Source organism: Gymnoscopelus microlampas, assembly GCF_963454915.1.
Source record: "Gymnoscopelus microlampas genome assembly, chromosome: 24".
Taxonomy (NCBI): domain Eukaryota; kingdom Metazoa; phylum Chordata; class Actinopteri; order Myctophiformes; family Myctophidae; genus Gymnoscopelus; species Gymnoscopelus microlampas.
In genome coordinates, this window is record NC_139961.1 from 34,651,974 (window position 1) to 34,672,242 (window position 20,269).

Here is a 20,269-nt window from a genome sequence, read left to right on the forward strand (position 1 = left end):
GAGAGAGAGAGAGAGAGAGAGAGAGAGAGAGAGAGAGAGAGAGAGAGAGAGAGAGAGGGAGGAGGGGAGAGGAGGGCATTGAAAAAGAGAGGTGAAGAGTGAGAGAAGGGGGAGAGGAGAGAAAAGATAAGAAGATATAGAAAAGAGCGAGAAAGAGGAACATTGGAGATGAGGGGATAGGAGAAGAGAGGAGCGAGAAAGAAGACGTAGAAAAGAGTGAGGAGAGAGAAAGGAGAAGATTGGAGAGGAGAGGAGGGGAGAAAAGGAGAGGACAGAAGAGGAGAGGAAACCCCTTGTTTCATCCACCCACCTTCTCTGCCGTGTTGAGTACAGCTCTAGAATAGGAATAAGGCTGACTGGAGTACAGCTGCTCACAGCTTCCTGCACGACCATATAAGGAGGTGGCTTCCGCTCTGTTGCCATGGTAGCGCAGAGCTACTGTACCTCCAGCCCGTGGCAACTGTGTTGGCCCCAGTCACCGAGGGAGAGGGGGGGGGGGGTCGTGCACAAACACGTGTGCGCACGTACGCAGCCACGCGCTCACAAGGCTACCTCGCCACACAGTGACTCTCACCTATGTACCTGCCTCCACACTCCGTGACAGACGCACACACCCACTCACAGACAGACAGTGAGAGAGAGTGTGTGTGTGTGTGTGTGTGTGTGTGCGTGCGCGTGCGCGTGCGCGTGTGTGCGTGGGGGGGTGTATTATATGAGCACCAGAATGGACAAATGCACACGGACACTGAACGGACATGGCACAATGAAGGTATGAAAACACGCACCCCACGGACACACACACATCCCCCTTTATATTACTATACTTACTAGACCTCAACATTATAGGACGGCAATTTTATGAATGACTTATTTTTATTAAAGTCATCGTTTTTAGCTCTAACCCTTAAGCCAAAAATAGCCAATCTACAAGCTCATCGGCTATTATCAGCTTTAGGGTTACAGTTGCACCCAACTAAGTATAAATCAGGCATAACTGCCTAAAGTTAGCTCTCCACCAAATAGACAACTACAGACTGGCAGTCGAATGAAGTCGTTTGGAAGGTGTGAAAAAAAGTTGCTGAATGCACCTGAGAGCCGACACCGACAGACGGCTACTTTGGTGCTAAAAATAGCCTATGGTTTGAAGTCTTTTTCAGCAACAAGCCCGCTGCTATCAGACGGTTTCGACCCTTCCCTACGACTTGCGACCCGACGTGACAGTGTACCCACCGACCATTCAACAGCAGATTAAACAGTGTACCCACCGCCCATTCAACAGCAGATTTAACAGAGTACCCACCGCCCATTCAACAGCAGATTAAACAGTGTACCCACCGCCCATTCAACAGCAGATTAAACAGTGTACCCACCGCCCATTCAACAGCAGATTTAACAGTGTACCCACCGCCCATTCAACAGCAGATTAAACAGTGTACCCACCGCCCATTCAAGAGCAGATTTAACAGAGTACCCACCGCCCATTCAACAGCAGATTTAACAGAGTACCCACTGCCCATTCAACAGCAGATTAAACAGTGTACCCACCGCCCATTCAACAGCAGATTTAACAGAGTACCCACCGCCCATTCAACAGCAGATTTAACAGTGTACCCACCGCCCATTCAACAGCAGATTAAACAGTGTACCCACTGCCCATTCAAGAGCAGATTTAACAGAGTACCCACCGCCCATTCAACTGCAGATTTTCGGCAACAGACCCTTTCCAACACTTGCTGCTGCCGACGTCGGTACAGTGGAGAGCGACGTACCTTAACCCCTAAACCTAACCTCTAAGAGCCTAATCCTAACGTGAAAAACACACAGGCACGCACGCACACACACACACGCACACGCACACGCACACGCACACGCACACGCAGCCACCCCCCAGCACTGACCTTGTTGAGGTGGAGTTGCTGCTGCTGGAACTGTTGTTTGTGTTTCTCCAGGAACTGCTGGTGTTGCTGCTGGACCACCAGCTGCTGCAGGGCCAGTGCCTGGGCGTGGGCCTGCGTCCCACTGCCCTGGGGCAGGGGGGCCGACTGGGTGCGCCCCAAAGGACGGTGCTGCCGCTGAAGCTTGGCCATGGAGGCGGCGGCCGCCGGCACTGACAGACCACTCACACCTGAGGGGAGAGAGAGAGGAGAAACAGACAGACAGACAGACAGACGAGAAGGAGGGGGGCGAGAGGCAGAAGAGGAAGCTGTGAGATGGGTTTGGAGGAGGTAGAATGTTCAGTGGGAGCCATCTTAAACCCACCTGCATTACGTTTTCAAAACCGTGCAACAATGTTAGGAGCATCCTAAATTCATGTTCTACAAGATTCAGCTGATTTTCACAAACCTCACAGTTTCAAGCTAACCAGGGGATACAGTAGCAAGTGATGGTGAAAGGAATCCGTCTCAGGAAATCCAGCATTTAGGCACCATTAGTTACAGTATGTATGTACGTTAAGGTTATGTGCATGTATCGTATAAAGTATGCATGTTAGCACAGCAGCAATTTGCAGAGCGGTGTGAAGAAAACAATATAGCGTTTTGCCGCGCAGGCCATACGCCAAATAATGCTTGGCAGTGAGAACCGTTGCAAACTATAAATATCCAAGAACTGTCGTTGACAGTAACCTGCCCTGCCATGTCAATACAGAGAACAACTCGCAGCGCCTACTCTTCATGCACAAACTTCTCCAGTTTGACAAGGATAAGAATACAATGGCTCTCTTCTATCCTTCAGAGAATGTCCTTTACTTTTTGGCTTAGAAGCCCTTACTATCGCTATCTCTATATGCTTCGTTAACCGGGGTCCTCCGGATATCTATACTTTTTTCCCTCTACACGGAATCTTCACCAGAAATAGCCAATCGATAATTGATTGGATATTTTCACCAAATGTTCGCCTATTATGCCTGGAATAGGGACTCTACACACTCATGCTAATGTTATTAGAGTGAATTATTACTTATGCCCATACTACCCATATTCTTTGCCTGTGAATGTGTAGAGTTCTGTATGTGTTGTAAGTGTAGTGTGTATGTGCCTTGCTCCTTGTATCAGCTGTGTCCCTGCATGTGCATGATAGCCGTGATAGCTTGTATCTCCCAAAGAATCTGAGCAAATCATCTAATCTCTCTAGAGATAGAGAGATAAGAGTTTTTTTTTAAATCTCTGAATTTGGCTTTCCAGTTCCGTGAATTAATGCATGGGTGCACGATGGTGTCCGTCCGCTTGCTTGCACCTGCATGTGCGTCATCGGCCCATTCAGACTGGTGCCAGCTCAAAATAGCAGCGGGTGACATACTGGTCTGTCGGCAAGCTAATGGGAATTGCCGCACAAAGCCACCTTCTCACATGCTCCTCTGTACGATGACAAACCAAAGAGCCTCGTTAGCTCCACTTAATGAATGGACGTCTGTGCATGGGGAAGGCCTATATACACTGTGCTGTGACGTGAACACATCCGCACGTTTGTGTGTGTGTGTGAGGTATTTATTCATGAAACAAAATCGGCGTGTCATCTGCAAATCTCGGCGCGAGATCCGGTTGGACAGCGTGGTGTTTGCACTTCATTTCAGAAGTCAAATGAATGCAAACATTTCTCCTCATTGCTCGGCTTCTCCACTATTAAACCGACGCTAAAGTGCCTGCGGGCAGCTGAGGCCACAGCCCAGCATGGAGAGCCCTCTCTGGGCCTGAGGTACTCTCATACACCCTCCACTGGAGGGTGTCTGGATCTGTACGTCCGTCCATCTATCCATGCACCACCGGGGGAGAACGGAGGCAGTGGACTCTCAAAATACTTAGTAACGGCAGTAATGGTAGCAGTAACAGTAGTAGTATTGTTAGCAGTAATAGTTATAGTAGTACAGACAGTAGTAACAGTAGTTGCAGTAATTATCCGTTTTTTATCCACAGCTGAAAAACCTGCTGCCGTTTCCAGCATAGCGTAAAATAAGTGGCATTCCCATTGAAAACATTTTTTTCTTTTTAAAACACCTTGGTGGACACACACAGCCCCTAACAGTAGTAGCAGTAATAGTAGGTAACAGTTGTAGGAGTCATTATTTATCGTACTATCATCATTGTCTTTTGCGCTAACCTGTCACTAGGGGACTCTGTGCAGGACTCTGGTCCATTAGCACCATGTGTTGCAGCAGGGGACTGTGGGCCCCGTGGGCCCCCGTGCCGCCACCGCCGCCGCCGGCCTCGCCCAGGTACGGGGTGAGGTGGGCTCCGGACAGGAAGGGAGGGCTCAGGGACAGGGCCGGCTGCATGCCGCTCTCCGCCTGGGCCGACGTCACCTGGGGAGTGAGACAGTGAGACGGTGAGGAGCAGTTCCTGTATGAAACGTTAACTCCTGGATAGAGCCCAACCCATGCTAGATGCAGATTTATCAGTCCAATGCCAATATTTTTGTTTAACCCATTAAGACCTGAGTTCTTTAAGACCCGATTCTTGAAAAAAAATCTAAATCTCAACAGTTTTTTGAAAAAAATCTGGAAAATATTTGTTCAAGATTTTTGAATAGTCCAAATAAATCTTAAAATGAGACGCAGATGCGTCCCCGGTCTTAATGGGTTAAAAAAGAGTTCTAATCAATTTCAATTTAATCAAATCTAGATTTGATTAAAGTTTCTATTTAGAACATTTAACTATTTTTTTTTAAATGAACTACATATATTAAACTTCAATCTATGAAAAGAACATTTAACTTTAATGAACACACACTTTATCTCTCGGTGGGAACCTTAAGAGAGAGGGAGCGAGAGATCGAGGTTGAGAGAGAGTAAAATAATGAAGAGAGTTAGAGAAAGTAATCTTCAGAAGATGTGTGAGGTGTGAGGGGGGGGAGGGCAGAGCTATAATTAAATCCTACAGTTCAAGTCCAAGTCAGGACTCAAGTCCGATTTTTGAGACTTACTTATGTGTAAGTACAACTCGTACACATGGGGCAGCAGTGTGTGTGTGTGTGTGTGTGTGTGTGTGTGTGTGTGTGTGTGTGTGTGTGTGTGTGTGTGTGTGTGTGTGTGTGTGTGTGTGTGTGTGTTGTGTGTGTGTGTGTGTGAATGGGTGAACGCAACGCACATTGTACAGCGATTTGTATAAAGGTATATAAGTGTAGACCATGTAAGTGCAGACTCGAGTGCATGTCTCAAGGTCTCCAGAATCTGATTTCTATGACTGTTTGGCAGTGGCCATGGCAGTTACCAAGGTAACTCAAAACAAACATGTTTGTGATAGATTTAAAGCTGCATTGTTCTGAACCCTAGCATCCCTAGTCTGGGCGTATCATAGTAAGAGGAACTAAATATTTTGTGTGGGGTCCGCGGCCAAATACGTATCATTTTGGGTGGACCTTGACATGAAAACTTTGAGCACCACTGATATTATAGCAACATAGGTTTTTCAGAAACCAGTTATGATTTAGAAGACATTAACCCATTTAGACCTGGAACACATCTGTATCACTTTAGATTTCTTTGGCTATTCAAAAATAGCAGATATACAAGCTCATAGCGCGGCACCGAGTGCCGCGCTATGAGCTTGTAGATCTGCTATTTTTGTAAAATCTTGAAAATATATTTGTTTTTTTTAAATTTTCAAAAAACTGTTAGGATTTAGATTTTTTTAAAGAATCGCCTCAGGTCTTAATGGGTTAAGTAGATGGGTTCCCGGATTGAATGGGTAGAATTGTGTGTGCGTGTGTGCGTGCGTGTGAGACAGACAGACAGACAGACAGACAGACAGACAGACAGACAGACAGACAGACAGACAGACAGACAGACAGAGACACAGTCAGTCAGTCAGTCAGTCAGTCAGTCAGTCAGTCTGTCCTTACATTAGAGGCAGCGGTGGCAGTAGCAGTGGCAGGCAGCCCCAGGGTGATGTTGGGTAAGGATGGCGAGGTGTAGAGGGACAGCTGGTTGAGGGAGCCTCGCTCGGCGCCACTGCACAGCCTTTGGGCCAACGACGCCTGCAGAGGAGCACATGAATGATTTATTGACATCCGTTCCCTATCGAAAACATCCAGCACAGAGATAAACAAAACAGAGGCAGATGTCCATGAGACATGTCCCTGCTACAGTTGGATCCTGACGTATTATAGTCAGCGTCTCGGGGGGAAAACTGAACAAACAATCTCTACATCCTCCCGGTGGGGGCTCCTCACTGGTAGGTGAGTCAGTAGGATATACACAGCCGTGACAACGCAGAAATGTGTGTGGGGAGGAATCAATTAACACATTGGCTGCCAATTATTTCAGATTTTTTGCAGTAGACTGCCAGAGATTTTTCAATGAAAAAACAAAAGTACTCAGGAGCCGAGATACAGAATTTTTAAGTTTTAAGTTAACAAGGAAGTGGATGGGAGTCTAAATCTTCGAAAAATCATATCTCCTTGGTCTTTGGGTCAAATTATTATTATTATTATTTTTTTTCAATAAAACGCAGATCTGCGTCTTTGGCAGCCAATGTGTTTAAGAGTAAATAAAAAAACACAATTTAAGAAGATTTTTTTCAATTTAATCACTTTATCCATATTTTATACTTTGGCTGTTAGCAGATTTACAAGCTCATAGAGCTTGTAGATCTGCTATTTGTGAGAAATCCTTAATCATTTAGAATTCTTTACACAAATTGTTTCTTCTTGGGGTCTCTGGCACAAAACATTTTCAGATGGGGTCAATCTGGGGGTCCTTGACATGAAGAAGTTTGAGAACCACTGGTATACAGACTCTACTTATGCAGCTAGGACTGTTACACTGACCATCACCAGGCTCGTATTGTGCACAATGTTTTTTCCCATCATCCTTTGCCATCGTGTGAAGACCTCAGCAGCCTGTGGACACGATGTCACAGGATGCTAAATAAAGAACCTAGAAGCTAAGCTACGACCCGCAGCCAAGCACCCACACACATCAGCACAGGTCCTCTGACAGCAACCCATGCTCTGTGTGTGTGTGTGTGTGTGTGTGTGTGTGTGTGTGTGTGTGTGTGTGTGTGTGTGTGTGTGTGTGTGTGTGTGTGTGTGTGAGCGCTCCCTCGTGCGTGCAAGTGTATTTGTATTACTACAATCGTGAGGGGCGAGCCAAATATCCCCTTAACCCCTTTCAATCCGGGAACGCATCTCTGTCATTTTAGATTTCTTTGGCTATTCAAAAATAGCAGATAAATAAGCTTGAGCTTGTAGATCTGCACATTTTTTTTAAATCTTGAAAACTTGTGTAAATCTTTGAATATATATATTCTTTCAGCGAACATTTGTAACTCAAGTCTTTGCTTCTGGGGGTCCCTGGAACAAAATATTTGACAAATGTTCGCTTAAAAAAATATATATATTCAAAGATTTGCACACATTTTCACGTTTTTTCAAAAATAGCAGATCTACAAGCTCGTACAAGAGCTTGTATATCTGCTATTTTTGAATAGCCAAAGAAATCTAAAATGACAGAGATGCGTTCCCAGATTGAATGAGGTAAGTATAGTAGAATTCGAAAAATAGATGTTGACCATTGTCCTGGTCCTTGAAAGAAAAATGTTTGTTTCGTGGTTAAAAAAGTTTTTATGAGACTTAAAATCAGGTGAAGATTCAGGTTAGGGTTAGGGTTAGGCATTTAGAGTTCAGGTTTAGCTGTCGGCGCCTGGGAGTTGCGTGCAGTAAAAAATAGCTTATCCTCACGCTGTGACACGTCGTGAGCTTGTAGAGCTGCAATTTTGCCTATTTTCAGTTATTGCATCCACAATTTTGATGTTCTCACAAGTATAGTAGTGTGTGTGTGTGTGTGTGTGTGTGTGTGTGTGTGTGTGTGTGTGTGTGTGTGTGTGTGTGTGTGTGTGTGTGTGTGTGTGTATGTTACCTCTGTGCTGTTGGAGACCGACAGGCTGATTCCGTTCTCATTGGGGATGTTGTTAGAGCTGTTGTTGGGGGAACTGGGGCCTGAGCCGGGGGCACTGTTACACGCAGAGTCTAACACACACACCCCCACACACAACACACACACACACACACACACACACACACACACATACACACACACACACACACACACACACACACACACACCAAAATAATAATTAGGGCTGCAACAATCAATTATCTTCTTCGCGATTATTCTATGTATTGATACTTTTTTGATCCGAATAATTAAGATGCGTGTTTTTATTTTTTATTTTTTATAAGTAATACATACAGTATAAATGAATCAATGCAACAAAAAAAAATATCATTTTTTATAATCTACTAAATTGATAACTCTGATTAACCATTTAAGGCCTACTTTATACATTGTCGTACAACGGCGTTGTGAGCTAGATGGGCTATTTTCAGTATGTTTGAAAATCTATTATTTTATTAAAATCTATTATTTCTTAAAGTGATTAAATCTATTACTTTGATTAACTATTACATCCCTGATAATCATGGTTTAAAAATAAGCAGAGAAACACTAACACAGTCACACACTTAAAAATCACAATATTAAGTTTAAACACCTACACACACGTGCACACATTCACAATTACAAGGAATATGACAAATCAACACAAAAAGTACATGCAGTATTATATAATAACCTGCAGGACACGCACACACGCACAAACATTTAAACAAAATGTAAAAAATGCAAGGTATAATGAACAATAACACGCACCATCGCCATTCATAAAATCATCGACTTCAAATGTTGATGTCCTCACAGGAATAGTAATACAAACCTCTGTGTGTGTGTGTGTGTGTGTGTGTGTGTGTGTGCGTGTGCGCATGTGCGGCGTACCTGCCATGTCTAGCGAGCGTTTCTTGGCGGTGGTGATGGGACTGTCTCTGCGCCGGAGCAGGGGGCTGCTCCTCCTCTCGCTCACCTTCTGCTTCAACCGGGAGCGCAGCTTCAGATTGGGCTCCGAAGCTGACCGACGACAGACGGGAGACATGGGAGGGGACAAAAAAAAAAGAGACTCGATTGGTTGATTGATCGTTTGACTAGGGCAGACTGAAAGGCTACTCCCCCCCTGTTGGGGAAACACTTGTAATGAAAAGAGTGAATGTTTAACCACTTAAAAAGGTAGGGTAAGTGGTATGTTTTTGTTCAAATAAGTGTTGAATAGTTAAATATTCTGATCGTAATTGTTATAGAGTGGATGAATAAGTGAAATTGGAAGTGATGACACAAAGAAATGAGCAGACAAAATTTAAGCTGATAAATGCGTACTCTCCACTGATTGGCTGAAATTGGCAACCCACCTGAAAATGTATTTTCTGTTTACTAAAGGTCTGGAGAGACAGGGAGACCCCTGTTACTGAACAAACACACAATAGCAGAATATAGTGCTTTAACCTTTAAAAAATAATATCACGTACCCTACCTTTAGACCCTATATTCTTAGTTGACCGGAGTCCCCCAGCACCCCTCCTGTTTTCGCTCTACACAAAATCTCTTTGCAGATAATAGTGGGTTTCCACCGAATGTTCGCCCCTGAATGGGGATGCTAGGGTTCATATGGTTAATAGATGACAGACAAAGCAAAGTTGAAATAGCGTTTCTAGTCTCATTGAGTTCCTGAAGACAAAAATGTGTGTTGTGTATAAAGGCTTCATGAAATGATATTACCTATGAGATTCTTTTATTCCCAGGGAAGGCTAACAGCGTTGCCTAGGCAGCAGACAGTGTCATTTCAAAATCAAATACCCGCGTGACAGTGACGGCCTTCTAAAGCAATGTGCTTTATTCTCACAGGTTCTACCTTTCGGTGGACGTTTGTGTAGCCAGTATATTGTACCGTATTTTTCACGGCGAAACTCACTGACATTCCATTTGAAATATGCCACACAAAAGAAAGCAAATAACATGTTTGACTCAACTTTCTGTATATTTTAGTAAAGCGTACCAAGTGCAAACCAATTAGTTTCATTTCAAGCGTTTTGTTTTATTTTTCATCCCCGGTTGGGATCTAATTTTGGAATAAAACTTGTCAATTAGTCCCAGACTGAACCCTGCTGTTCGGTTGCTCTCAGGACAGGCGGCCTTCCAATCAGAGTCCCCCCCCCCCCCACACCCTCAATGAAAACAGAGGGTGAGAAATTAGCTCCAATTTCCGTGGCATATCTGTGTCCCTGATGGCTCTTTTGTGTCTGTGTGCTCGCAGAGCTGTGAAGGGAGGCAGGACGGAAGGAACGTCATGTCACGTTGGCTCCTGCCATGGAGGCTAATGCTCTGTTTACTCTGCCGGGCCAATCAGGGGCCTCAGCGGGGCCCCCCCTCCCGTTAACCAATTAGAGGCCCTTGTGTGTTACTTGTTACTAATTATCGGGAGTGATGTTTCGGCCTTTCACGGGAGAACAAAAGGAGGGGACTGAAAGAAGAACAACACCCCTGTTTTGTTTTCTCACTCTTTGATATCAACGTTTTGTTTTAATATTGCATAACCAACTACACAAGCAAACCAAACACACAAATCCAACGGCAATTATAACCTAGTTACCAAACAACAGGATAGGACGCCGGAACACCTGTTGTGCATCGATCTAATCGATGCGCACATGATAAATCAGTCATCCCAACACACCTAAGAGAGAGAGCCTCTGTCATCTTGCCACTCTCTACAATAAATTAGTTTGAACCATCTACTGTACCTGCGTCTTTGAGTGCCACCATAGAGGTGGCGGGAGGCACGTATTGCTTTTGCCTGACTTTTGCCTGCCTTTTTTTAAAGTCATTTTTTCATTTTCTCCTCGTTATGCCAATTTCCCCCATGTTTGTATAATCCTTGTCACTGTGAATTCCTTCTGTTGGTCATGGAGAGGGTGTAGACAAACACGTCTCTTCAATACACATGAAGTCACCTGCCGCTTCTTATCACCTGACAGTGAGGAGTTTCACCAGGAGGGTGTAACACAAGCGGAGGAACATGCTATGCCTCCCAGTTCTGCTCCCTGCAGAACCAACCTGTAGGAGTCGCTATTGCAGCTACAGAGATCACCCTCCCCCTGCCTGCGTCCTACCTGTGAACCCGGACAGTTATGTTTGCAGGAGTGCCGCGGCCAAGCCGGAGGCTCGGTGACGGAATCAAACTCCTGTCTCCCCAGTGGGCAGGGACTTTACCCCTGTGCCTTCCGAATGCGCCTCATGGAGGCTAATGCTCCGTTTACTTTGCCGGGCCAATCAGGGGCATCAACCGGCACCCCCTCCCGTTAATCAATTAGAAGCCCTTGTGTGTTCTTTGTTACTGATTATTGGGAGCGATGCTTCAGCCTTTCACATGAGAACAAAAGGAGGGGACTGAAACAACAAGACTTCTCTCTTTTCTTTTCTCACTCTTTGATATATATTTTTAAAAATTGCATAACCAATGAAACGAGGGTCAAACAAATGCACAAATTGAATGGCGATTATAACCCATTTACTAAATGACAGCTACAGTGGCTGGTGGCTACAGAGAAACAATATGCGGTGGATATTAAAGGAATGCTACCATCCCCTGTCGCAGATAAAGCATAATCAAAATTGCTTTGGCTTTAATCCCTCAGCTATGCAACCAAAACAAGTGACAACAGTCTCACTGCTGGATTCTTATCCTGTATGACATACTAGCTTAATTGGAAGTTGAAGCTTTGTTGAATGAAATGCAGAAAGGAGGTATGTGCAGTACGCAAATGAAGAGTTGCATTCCACATTTTCTATCCACCATTTGCAAATACCTACTCTCAAACTCTGAAAATCCTTGGTATTTTAGACCTCATCGTTATTTTAGAAATGTATAATGGTGAGTGTTGAGATAATACACATTAACAAAAGCACAGTTTGGAATAAACTCTACAAATGTAAAATATGTATGACATTCATGCAATGTGCAAACATTGTCAAACATTGTAACCATTGTTAGCCATTGTTTAACCATGCGTCCCACTACTGCCTGTTTATCCAATTCCCTGAAGATTTATTCTATTCCTACAGTGATTTTTGACCCACAATAATTCCAATGTAAAGACACTGAATGTAATTTTAGAACTCTCTATCTCACATTGGCGACAGTACGTTTTCAGATTCCTGTAATTAACCACGGCCTACAGCCATCGTTCTATTGTCCCGTTTCTCAACGTCGGGGGTCTGGGTACCGCTAGGGGTGGACCCTTACGTGTCTGTTGAGTGTGGTGGTCAGATTTCAGAATCAATCGTTTTAGTCTGTGTCAGCTCCAATTAATTGCTCATGGTGGGTGTGTAGCTGTTGTTTTTAATAAGCATTTTAAATGCTGCCCCATTACTGTGAATGATACCTCAGGTTTTGAGATGCTTGTGTGTAGAGTTATTGTGCACCCCTCATCTTCTGTGTGGTTATACGTATACCACTCTAGTAAACTAAACTCGAACTTTCTGTCTGAATTTTCCATTTTTCTATCCTTGATGGACCTTAGCTATGAGAGAGGCACCGTAAAGGAATCAGGCCCCAGTCTCTACAGTGGTGGGTGGGAACATTACCCCTGCGCTGCCCAGAGGCCTCCTGCTCTTGCATTTTTGATGAAAACACTGCCTCCAAATGTTCGAAGGCATAGCCAATGACTGTAAGCGTTCGTGGTTCACTGCAAGGACACCCATGCCACCGCAAGGACATGCATGTGTACGGGAACATGCGTGTTCATGTAGCTCGCATTGTTGCCCTGCCGTTCAATACGGGGGTTATAAGAGGGACAGGAGCATGCCACATCGGCTCCCTCGCAACGTGTGCACAGTAGCGTAAACGTGCACGTGCGCTTACGTGCATGCATGTGGCGCCGGGCAAAACGGGGCAACGGGAGTGGAGGATGGGAGAGTTCTATGACCCCTGACCTTCAAAGTGAGAACAAGCTGTACATCACAAACCACCCACGACTGACGCCCCAAACCCACCAGATATGTGTCTGCAAACGTGCGTTATTGCGCCCGGAGATGTGTGCGGAACTGTCCCCACCAGCAGCTTTTTCAGAACGCACTTGTCGCTCACAGAAAGCGGCCCAATAGACTGAAAAGTTATCAGATTTAAAACACATTCTCTGTCATATTTAAAACACAATTTTCTCTATTATCTCAATCTATCATTTTCGTTTTTTGTAACTGGGTACTAAAAGCGCTATAAGTGTGATGTATTATTGTTATTATTAACATGGTTGGTTGGACTATAATTTCTGTAGCTTGTTGGAACGGCAACCTCCAACTTCTGACTTTCGATGATGTGTTTTCATTCTGGACTCATCTTTGCCCATATATTCAATAAAATAAATGCAGGAGTAGCCTATTATATTCTGATAAAATTGTTTTGTTTGTGCATGTAGGAAACTGTCTATCGTGTGGAGTAAACAGGACATAAATCAGATATTTAAATCATGGCTCATCTAAATGAATCATCGGATTAATTTAATTAATTGCGCACTGTGCCAACTTGGATAGCTGGCACGAGCTGAAACGCGCTTAAGAAAGAACAATGCCATTGACAGCACTTACCTAGAAATATGAATGTACGGAGAAAAAATACTGGAATGATATCGTGATGAGGTTAATTGCCATAGTCGGTTATCTTTCCGTGGACATTTGCCCTTTAGTTGCTTTCCATTTTAATAGCTCTTTATCTTCAGCACCTGTCTCTGTTCATGTTAAAGATTGCTTGTGTTTTTGTTGGGTCTTAACCCAACAATTTGTGACAACTACAGGCCAATTTCTAAATGGTCATTCATAAAAAAGAAAATCTGGAAAATACATTCTTGTTACAAGTTCTGGCAGCCATGAAAGTTATCCAACAATGTCAGGCCTGATGCCCAAAACCTTGGTGTCTTAATTGACCGCAGCCAGATCTACAAGCTCACAATGCATTCGGTGTACAACAAAGTATATAGGGCTTAAATGGTTAACATTTTATACACAGTATTACATTTTGTGTTTATTATTCTGTTGCTGATTTTATTTTATTTCTTCAGTTTTAAATAAAGCACTTTGTACTCTTCTTTTGACACAAGTGCGTTATAAATAGGGTTATTATGATTATTGTATTCATGTGAATTGAGGGATGGCCTAGTTAGACTAGGAAAACACTCTTCTCTCCACTAATGACCACAGACATAGTGTACAGGGAAGGAATTCACTTGGCAGGGGCAAAGTTTGTGATGTACAGCTTGTTCTCACTTTGAAGGTCAGGGGTCACAGAACTCTCCCACCCTCCACTCCCGTTGCCCCGGTCTGCCCGGCGCCGCGTGCACGCACGTAAGCGCACGTGCACGTTTACGCAACTGTGCACAAGTTGCGAGGGAGCCGATGTGGCATTCTCCTGTCCCTGGTATACCCACGTATTGAGAGGCAACAGGGCAACATGAACACGCGAGCTACATGAACACGCATGTTCGCGTGCACATGCGTGTCCTTGCGGTGGCATGGGTGGCCTTGCTATGACCCACGAGCACTTACATGAGGATAGGGAGCGAGGCCAAGGAGAGAGATAGAGAGACACCGACAGAGAGAAACAGGGAGAGACAGAGAGAGAGAGGGAGAGAGAAACCCATACACAAAGGAGCGCTGTTGGTCGCTGTGACCGTTGCTGGGCAGCGCTGGGTGCCAGTCCTCCACTTTATGGCCAGCCAGTGTTATAAAGAAGCCTCAAACCTCCCTCCCAGCTGGCATTACCATAAGTAAACCCCGCAAAGCACGTCAGTGCTGTGTGGGCAAATATCAGGGTGGCACAGGCCCTCCCCTCTCAGTGGAGCAACACACAACGCTAGCCTTCTAACCGATATACAATTTATTTTTAAAATATATATTTTTCAAATTTTTCATGGTCTGAATTGGCCTCTCGAAGCTATGCACTTTGAGTTGTCTCGCTCTCTCACGCCAGTTTCCACACAAATACAGGTTTCTTTGTTCGGCCGATTTGTGTAAAGCCTGTTTTATGGCTTTATTGAATAATAGGCGTTTTGAATGAGGAGGCAGGGGTCTACTGTATATGTTTACCCACTGACGTCCTGTGCTACTGTGTTTATTTGAAGCAAACGTCCTTGCGACCTCGTTTGATATGGCAATAAACTATTCAGTTTTGAATCTACTACAGCGGACGAGCAAAGAGCAATCTCTATCCCCCCTTAAAGGAACATCTCCTGTGTTCTTCTCTCCTGGCCGTGCTACTGGCCCTCCGTAACATCTAATCCTGGCCGGTGGCGGTGTTGCATTGCACTTCCGGCACTCGCTCCCGCCTTTAAAAAGAAACCTCCACTGCCGCGAGCGTTTTTCTAGTAAAGAAGACAGGAAGGATATAAATAAATAAAAGTATATTATACAAATAAAGACGTTAGTCAAAAAAACATACAAAGAAAAATCCCCAAATAGCAGAAATAGCAGATCTACAAGCTCACACAACTCATTGAGGCTTTGTGAGCTTGCAGATCGGCTATTTTTGCTATTTGTCGCGTGACAAAGTACGTAAGTGGCTAAGTCAGTGGTTGCTCTCCTCTCCTCTTTTCTCTTTCGCCTCTCCTTCCTTCTCCCTCTCACTGTGCCCCCCCCGCACCCGCCCACCCCCCACCCACCACCCACCCACACCGCCACTCCCTCCCTTCCATCTTCCTCTCCTTCTCCTGGGGGTGGAATGCGGCTGTGTGGGCCAGAGTCAACTGTGGTGTGTGTGCTGCAGTGTCCCGCGGCCTGCCAGGCCCAGAATCAACAGGAGCGGAGCGCGGCCTGCACCCGCCGGCCTACCACCCCGCTAAGTGAATAATTGCACTGTAAGGCGACCGCTGGTTTGCAGCTACACCACCACACACACACACACACACACACAGCAGACACCACACAGGCAAAACAACCAGAAAGCACACCCATATACACTGTGGGCACGCACACACATACAGTGCGTTCGGGAAGGAGTATACAGACTTGCGCACAAACATGCACTTTGCACTCTGCACACACACACACACACACACACACACACACACACACACACACACACACACACACACACACACACACACACACACACACACACACACACACACTGTGCATCGTTGGGAAAACACACAAATGTTCACAGTGACGGGCTTCAACACAGTCAAATCCTTAGGGTTAATTTAACCACAAACAATGTAACCACAAACCACAAAGAGGGTACAAATGTGTACATTCGTTGTGGTAAAGGCAGCATGAAACCCTAGGCTGCTTTTGTAGTTTGCTTTACAGTTCAGGTTAAAAGCTACAGCAGGGTGAAAACATGGCAGGCTGCATAACACTGACCTACACCATGACGAAAGCAACACAGCTGCAGCTAATCAAATTAATAAGGGATATGTTCGATTTAGGTGTGTCAAAGTGCATTGACACTACTCATGACTACTGTATATGCTTGCACATTGGAACAGCCATGGCTCTGGACACAGAGGACACGCCTACATGTAACACACCCATTATTAACTGTATTAGCTGCAGCTGCGTTGCTTACTAGCCTGCCATGTTTTTAACCCATTAAGACCTGAGGCCTAACCCTATTCTAAAAAATAAAATATAAAACATAAAACATATCTCAAAATATTTGTTCCAGGGACCCCCAGAAGCAAAGATTTGAGTTACAAATGTTCGCTTTAAAAATATAAATATTCAAAGATTTGTATAAATGTTCACGATTTAAAAAAAATAGCAGATCTTCAAGCTCATAGCGCGGCACTCTATAAGCTTGTATATCTGCTATTTTTGAATAGCCAAAGAAATCTAAAATGACACAGATGCCTTCCCGTCTTCCCTTCGGTCTTACTGGGTTAATGTGCTGTTTTCAACCTGAACTGGAAAACAAAACCACACAAATCATCCAAGGGTTTCATGCCCCTTTAAATTAACCCTGATGATTTTACCGTGTGCTTTTGGGCTGTAGTGCACTCGCCTGAACTCTTGAACCACCTACGCATATACTGTACAGAGTCTCCACCAACACTCTCATATGGGGGATGCTGGGAAATCCCTGACAGGCTAATTTAGGAGTGATTAATGGCGTGGGGCTCTGATGCTATCTAAATTACGCCAAACGTGAGTCTGCATAGAGGCTGCTGGACAGCACAGTGGTGAACTGTGCTACTGTGTGTGTGTGTGTGCGCGTGCGTGAGAAACATGAGCTCGCATAGCAGCTACTGGATGGGCACAGCGGCAAACTGTGTGGAACCACAGCGGATGAAGTCCTGGCTAAATGACGCCAAAACGTGCGCCAGCCCCTCTGCCACTGCCAGAGCTGCTGCTCAGTGTGGATGTGTGTGGAGCAAAATGGTGAAAGTGCATGTGTGCACCTGTGTCTGTGTACATGTCAAGGAGTGTGTGTGTGTGTGTGTGTGTGTGTGTGTGTGTGTGTGTGTGTGTGTGTGTGTGTGTGTGTGTGTGTGTGTGTGTGTGTGTGTGTGTACATGCCTGTGTGAGTGTGTGTCTAGCATGTGCAGGTGTGTAAACAGTACAGCATGTGTGTATGTGACATGTGTAGGAGATATACGTACAGTGCCGTACATGCATTTGTGTGCATGTGTAGATACACATTACAGTACAGTGTTAGAGTGTGTGTGTGTGTGTGTGTGTGTGTGTGTGTGTGTGTGTGTGTGTGTGTGTGTGTGTGTGTGTGTGTGTGTGTGTGTGTGTACAGTACCAGTCTTGCGCAGGGGGAAGTCATCGCGAGGGTTGTACACGCCCAACACAGGATGGTTATAGGCGGACAAGCCCGTCTGCGGAGGAGAGCTCTGGTCCAGCGAGCTGTGCTGGGTTTTCCTAGACAAAGAAACCCCCCCCCCCCACACACACACACACACACACACACACACAAACACACAAACACGCACACAAGCATGAGCGTGCATAATGATACGACAAAAGACACACACAGCGTACAAAGAGTAACTGGTCCAGCAAAGATCACAGAACCACATGCTACTACTACTTGAACCTCAGCATCCATATTCTGGGGGGGGAATATTAGACAAAAATAGCCGATCTACAAGCTCACAATGCGATGTGTTGTGAGCTTGTAGATCGGCTATTTTTTGGCATAGAGATTCTGTGTAGACGGGAAAAAAAGCGGCTCAAGTACAGAGCCAACTTAGGTCCAGTTTACTAAGTGTAGAGGGTTTAAGCGGCTAAAATACGGGGGGGGAAAGCGCGCCCGTAAAATTCAATCCAACAGAATAATCCCTCTGAAACAAAACTCCTGACTGATAGATTTGAGTGATTGGAGCGTTGCTACTCTAATCCGTCAGCTATGTTGAAGACATGCGGCCTAATCAGCCATCTGTGCTTCTGCCCACAGAGCGGTGTTGTGCTGTGTTTGTAGGCCAGGTTATAAGCTGGACCTGGCCCTGGTCCAAAGCCATGTTCTGGTCTGGTGAATGTATATATACTCTGTGGTGCCTAATGTTCACCTCTCCTGGCCTCCGCTGCACAGAGGAGAGGAAACTACCTCTTAATGAGCAGAGAGTCAATGGAGGGAGGGAGAGAGTGTGAGAGGGAGAGAGAGAGAGAGAGGGAGAGAAAGAGGGAGAGAGAGAATAGCACTGAAAAAGAGAAAGGTAAAACCACAGCCAAAGCTAGAGTTGTGCGCACCATAAAACCACGTGTGCGCATGCACGCACGCGCGCGCGCACACACACACACACACACACACACACACACACACACACACACACACACACACACACTGTGACTCCGCAAAGAACAGACAAGGCAGGGCCTCAGTATACCAGCACCTCTCATCAGGTTCCAATAACCTTTCCTCACAGTGTGTGTGTGTGTGTGTGTGTGTGTGTGTGTGTGTGTGTGTGTGTGTGCGTGCGTGCGTGCGTGCGTGCGTGCGTGCGTGCGTGCGTGCGTGCGTGCGTGCGTGCGTGCGTGCGTGCGTGCGTGCGTGCGTGCGTGCGTGCGTGCGTGCGTGTGTGTGTGTGTTCTATGCTCTTTATTCACCTCTCAGGCGTGTGCATACAGTACAGCTTGTTTTGCGTGAGCAATGAAGTGGGGAACAAACAAGTGTAGTGCGTCATTGTGACTCAAGCTCATGAATGTTTATGGATTTTAAATATTGTAGGCGAAAATATTAAAAAAAAAAGGTTTTATGAGTACTGATGCGCTTTGCTTATTCACTCAATCTATTCCTTCCTTCCCTTCATCATCTCTCTCTCTCTCTCTCTCTCTCTCTCTCTCTCTCTCTCTCTCTCTCTCTCTCTCTCATGTTGCGTACCTGTACCAGTATGGCGCGTCGTTGGGGAGGCCTCCTTGGTTAAGGCTCCTCTGAGCGAGGGCTTTCTTCTTGTTGAGGACAAACTCCTGCAGTCTCATCTTCACCTCTGTGCTCGCCACTGCACCTGCATGAGTCATAGACACCACAATATGACTCACATTCATCTCATGTCCAGATAGCACCTCAAACCCACTAGCACCTCAAACCCACCCACCCACCCACCCACCCCCAATTTTTTTATTGTGCTGTTAACATAGCACACAATAAGGACAAGCTGGTTTTGGAGACAAGAATAGGGGGGAAAGTGTATCAACGTGGGGCACTGAAACAACCTTCCTCCTCTACACACACACACACACACACACACACACACACACACACACACACACACACACACACACACACACACACACACACACACAGTGATTTCTCTCTCTCCCACACAGTGACTGAGATCCATTCATTCACACCATTCAGTCCCTCATTCACTAACTCTCTCACACATACACAGCCATGCGAGAGAGACACATAGATATGATACACACTTCACATTCTCTCGATCTCTCTCTTACACACACACACACACACACACACACCATGGCCTTGATCTGTACCCGCTTTCCATATAGCGTGTGAACTGGCCTCCCCCAGCTCTCAATGGCCTGTTGAGAGACATCCAGCAGAGCGAGCAGCAATATAACCTGCTTTAGCCCTGGCCAAGGCCACCAGCTAATACAGCCCGTATTTACCATAGTAAACACACACGCTCTCCAAGTGAAATGGAAAACACGCACGCACACATGCATGCGGGTGCACGCTGCCAACGTCTAAGTCAATGGTGCTTTCAACGTTCTTTTTTTTTTTAAACATTTTTTACCCTTCTTCCAAAAGTACTGGGAACTCTGGGAGACGCAACTGGGGAAGAACGTACGATTTCTGTTAGAAATGGATATTAAGACCTGGAACTGTGTCATTTTTAGATTTGAGCTAAAAAAGCATTATTTTACACTTTGGGCTATTCAAAAATGGCAGATATACAAGCTCATAGCGCGGCACCGAGTGCCGCGCTACGAGCT

General features: G+C 45.4%; 1 protein-coding gene across 4 annotated transcripts in view; it reads right to left on the reverse strand.

Annotated features, from left to right (window-relative positions):
- LOC311040908 (histone deacetylase 4-like) overlaps positions 1-20,269 on the reverse strand; it is a gene marked incomplete at its 5' end in the record, with an annotated part of 87,452 nt that overhangs the window by 19,002 nt on the left and 48,181 nt on the right. For all 4 annotated transcript variants that reach the window (XM_084051322.1, XM_084051321.1, XM_084051320.1 and 1 more), the window contains 7 exons: positions 1,899-2,125; positions 4,096-4,297; positions 5,836-5,970; positions 7,853-7,962; positions 8,768-8,896; positions 17,616-17,734; positions 19,194-19,317. In XM_084051322.1, coding sequence (XP_083907448.1) covers positions 1,899-2,125; positions 4,096-4,297; positions 5,836-5,970; positions 7,853-7,962; positions 8,768-8,896; positions 17,616-17,734; positions 19,194-19,317 — 1,046 coding nt within the window. The remainder of the gene's footprint in view (positions 1-1,898; positions 2,126-4,095; positions 4,298-5,835; positions 5,971-7,852; positions 7,963-8,767; positions 8,897-17,615; positions 17,735-19,193; positions 19,318-20,269) is intronic.